The sequence below is a fragment of the Micropterus salmoides genome, unplaced genomic scaffold (genome assembly GCF_014851395.1).
Source record: "Micropterus salmoides isolate LMB-PRFRI ecotype aquatic unplaced genomic scaffold, ASM1485139v1 Ms_hic_scaffold_19, whole genome shotgun sequence".
NCBI lineage: Eukaryota > Metazoa > Chordata > Actinopteri > Centrarchiformes > Centrarchidae > Micropterus > Micropterus salmoides.
In genome coordinates this window covers 31,388,094-31,392,686 of record NW_024041039.1, presented here as the reverse complement: position 1 = coordinate 31,392,686, position 4,593 = coordinate 31,388,094, and the positions used below count along the sequence as shown (strand labels likewise).

Sequence of the window (4,593 nt, the reverse complement as noted above, 5' to 3'; positions counted from 1 at the left end):
TCTGACATTGAAATATGGTTAATATTAATTTAGTCCTGTATGAAAGGAGAGACAACAAATAAAAGCCTTGATTACATTTTTACTGCCCCTTTACTCACAGCGTGTCCTTAGAAATCTACAGTTTTATTAGCTTCTACGAGTAATTCTGTATTCCTATAGGTAGGCTACTGATGCTAAATTAATAATGAAGAATCATTTCATAATAATAATAATATTTTTGTTTATAGAGACCGAGCTTGACCTGGAAGGCATGACACATCCTTCCTACATAGTGTATTGTGCCTAATCATTTTGTATTGTACAGGCCTATTGATGGGCATTGAATTGTCTGGCTACTTAAAATTGGTAAATTAATAATAACATTTTTCTTTTAATTAGATTGTTTGCCTAAAGCAAAAAAACCCCCAAAGTTTCCTCTTCTAAACCTACTGACAACATTTTTTAAAAACCCTACTGGTCCAATATAATTTGAATATTGTTAACTGGTTAATGAAGTCCTTATTTTGGGGAATCGTTTTAAGGTCTGACTTTATGAATTGATGGAAACGGCCCTATCTGCCCCCTAATTGTAAATACTGATGCAAATGTGTTTAATAGATTACGATGCCTTCCCTGACAAGAAAATAATCGGATTACTCTGTAGGGAGAACCTCTGTGACTCAGCAACAGAGTTTCCAAAGTCTGCAAACAGCGGATTATCTTAATTTAATTAATTCTCAATACACAGATCTGTGGCCGTTCACGCCGCGATCTGCAGCAGCTGATCCCAGAGCAGCCGCTCCGCCGTGACGTCAGCGGGGTATAAAACCAGCCATGCTCTCAACTGTTACCATTAAAACCACCAGCCCGCATCCCCGAGACGAACCGGCGGAGTCGCGCATACAGGGAAGAAAAGTACCCTCCAGAGTCATCATGACGCAGTCTTAAGGAAACTTTTTCACGGAGCACAGAGCTATTTCAGTCTTTCACTATTTTATTTTACCGAGCAGTTTCACTTCCCTGAGTGTTTTCCTTGTCCCGTTTACGAGCCGCCGCGCACCGGTGTGATGCCCGCCGGGATGTTCAGCATAGACAGCATCCTGTCTGGCCGGCCGAGCTGCAAGGAGCCGCTGCTACTGCACCGGAGCGGCCCGGTGGTGCTGTCCGCCGGCCTCACGGACTCTATCTACACCGACTACAACGGACTGTACTCCGCCACATGTGGGCCTCCTCCCCCCGGAGTTCAGTCTGTGAACGGGACCAGGATAGGATATAACAGCTACTACTACGGACAGCTGCACGTCCAGGGCGCAGGAGGAGGGCCGCCGTGCTGCGGCTCTGTGCCTGGCCTCAGCCCGCAGCAGTGCCCCTGCATCCCGACAGGTAGGCCTAGGCAACCAAACTTGTTCTCTTGATAATGCTACCAACCTTTAGGAAACACCTCGGCAATGAAATCAACACAATTTATCTTCTTTTCTAAGAAGCATTGATTTAACAAGAATAAATACAAAATGCTATTTTTGCAATTTTACTTTACACGATGTGATAAATGTTTTATTCGTTGCACCAGGCATAGTTTGAATCAGAAATCAGAAGATGATAACTAAACTTTTGAAGAAAGTTAAGCTGTGATGATTGATATCGTCGATGTCATTAAATATGTGTCTCCAAAACAAAGATACTTGCGAAGACAAAAATATTATTTCCAATCAACTAAGCAACGAAATGCAACGTTATTTTAGGCATGAACTGAATCTGTATATTTAAAGTTATTCCAAACACCCGAAATTATGCGCAACTGATGTCAGAGGCATGTGATGTCCATGTCTCGGTCGTTTGATGACCCCGATGCTGTTGCGGGTTTAGTGTCCAGGATAAACGGTACTGACCCGTTTACAAATTGTTGCTTGACGCATAAACTTAACATAGGCTTATTTGTGTACACAAAAGGACAGACTGCTTTGAGTTTGTATTTTTTATGTAGCCTATGAACTAAAATATTCACGCGCATAAAAATAGCCTACAAAGTTTACCCCAAAGTTTCAGATTTCCGCTAATTTATCTGTAATCTATATGTACACAACCAAGCCAGAGTTTACAATTAGCCACATTACTCATGAACATTGTACACATCCCTTAAATGTGAGTGGTTGATGTTTTTCCGTGTCTCCGCCGTGCAGGCTACGACAGCCCGGGTTCGGTGCTGATCTCTCCGGTCCCACACCAGATGATGTCCTACATGAACATGGGCAGCCTGTCGCGAACCGAGCTGCAGCTCCTCAACCAGCTACACTGCCGCAGGAAGCGGAGGCACCGCACCATCTTCACCGACGAGCAGCTGGAGGCTCTGGAGGGCCTCTTTCAAGAGACCAAGTACCCAGACGTCGGCACCCGGGAGCAGCTGGCCCGCAAGGTCCACCTCCGGGAGGAGAAAGTCGAGGTCAGAGGCGCTTTGACTTTTCATACTGCACAGCTTCCGACTGCTTTTTAAAACCATTCACTCCACTAATTCTTTCTGAATTCAAAACAGGCAAACCATTCTGATTGCTTTCAGTTTAGAGTTTAGTTTAATTAATTCCTGGGGACTAAACATCTTCAGTCGCTCAAGAAGATGGCTAGAAGGAATTAGCCTAGGCTATTATTATTATTACCATCCACAAATGTCCGGTTATCACCAAGAAGTTTTAATTAGCCTATAGTAAAGTAAGCTTTTGTCCACCGTTTAACGGTCTGTCGAGTTAATCTAAGTTTGTTTTTTAATTTTATATAATTTAAAATAAGCAAAATTAGGCCTACATGATGTAAATACACTGCTAGTCAGCTAATCACAAAAAGCTCATATTGCAGTATGGCACTTTTAACTACAGTACGGTGTAGTTTAATTAACTACAGCAGTGCTGTGTGGTTAAAGGCTATAGTGTTGCTGTAGTTCAACATAACCTACATTTCTAAAACCACCAACCAAAGAGAACCAACAAAAATAATAATAATAATAATAATAATAATAATAATAATAATAATAATAATATGAAGTGATAGTCCGGGTGAGTTTCGACAGTACTTTAGTGCCAGCATGTAACCGGATTAGCCTACTGAACACCAAACGACGCCAGGCCTCTTGCAGGTGATATCAAATGATTTTTTACAGCCTATTAGTTTGTGAATAAAAAATCTAAATAACATTATAATGCCTCGGAAATCCCTTTGACGGAAATTGGTGATATTGGGCGAAACGGAAAATGACTAGGCTAAACACTAAACACAAGGATATTTCCACTTATCAACACACCATTCCTCACAATGTTTCTGTGTTTGAACGACACCTACACACTAAAAAACAAAGAGGCCCAGTGTTTAAAAAATACAGTTACAGAGCGCTCTAAAACAAAAACCTTTTGGACTCAGTCCCTGCATAAAGGGCAAAGTCAGGAGTGCTATCCAGTACAGGATGAATAATTAAAGATCTCATATGGCAAATCTGCGTTGGAATTAATTCCTACTCCTGTCAAGTCAAACTGTCGGCATTTGGTCTAAAAATGGCTAAAAGAAGAAATACCTTTAGACTCCGATATTAAAACTGTGCTTTTTCATCACGTAGGTTTGGTTCAAAAACAGACGCGCGAAGTGGAGGAGGCAGAAAAGGTCTTCATCAGAGGAATCAGAGAACTCTCAGAAATGGAACAAATCGACCAAAACGTCCGCAGAGAAAACGGAGGAGAGTAAAAGCGAGGTGGACTCAGACAGCTGATACTAAAAGCGACCAACACGGCCACGCGCGCGCGCGTGTGTGTGAGTGTGTGTGTGTGTGTGTGTGTGTGCGCACATATCGTGGAAAGTGGTGTGGACTCGACGACATGCTGGTGGTGTGATGAAAAGTGTTGCCATGTTGCACAGTTGTACATATCTACATTTTATTATTGATTCTGTGTCCGCTATTTATATTTAATTTAAGTTTTTTGTACTGTTACGCAGGCCAGGGGACAGGACGATTGACTGGCATGTCTGAATATATAGTAGCAATGTTATATGTGACATTTTTATGAATATTAAATGTAGTAATTCATGGTCTTTTTTCCGTTGTAACTTTATTAGCGGCCAGCCGCCGCCGGGAAACAAGCGGAGACTGTAAAAACATTCACAGAGCTGTTAAGAAGAATATGGCGAATTTTTTAATGTTATTTTAATTTGCAAAAACAAAAAAAAAAGAAAACCTACTTAAAATGATAATGAATATACATTAAAATACAAATGAAACATCAACACGTTGTCTGTTTTTGTCATCGAGCTGGAGAGACCCCTGATGTCATTTGGTTGTTGGAAAAGAAAATCCTCATTTTGCTGAGCTCCCATTCCTCTTTTGCCGGACCGCCATCAGGAGCACCTGGACAAACCCTGGTGGCCCAACCTGCTGATTGGCTTGGGGTGTCAGATCAGTGTTAAAACTGCTAAATTAAATGCATAGATCAAAGAGAAAGAAATATGGGACAGCTAAAGTCATTCCGCCTGCCTTTAACCTGATGGTATGACCTCTGCCTGTTATCAATAGGTTACATATATTCACCAGCAATGGACATGGTTAGTGCTTTATGACTGGAATGGTTAGTGGTTTATGAA

At 41.6% G+C, this 4,593-nt stretch overlaps 1 protein-coding gene across 1 annotated transcript; it reads left to right on the top strand.

The window, feature by feature from the left end:
• Positions 1–851: 851 nt before the first annotated feature.
• Positions 852–4,248, top strand: gsc (goosecoid). The gene is made up of 3 exons (XM_038728013.1): positions 852–1,362; positions 2,160–2,419; positions 3,578–4,248. Exons 1-3 carry the CDS (start codon positions 1,047–1,049, stop codon positions 3,725–3,727), a joined length of 726 nt encoding a protein of 241 aa, XP_038583941.1. The 5' UTR covers positions 852–1,046; the 3' UTR covers positions 3,728–4,248.
• The last annotated feature ends 345 nt before the right edge of the window (positions 4,249–4,593 follow it).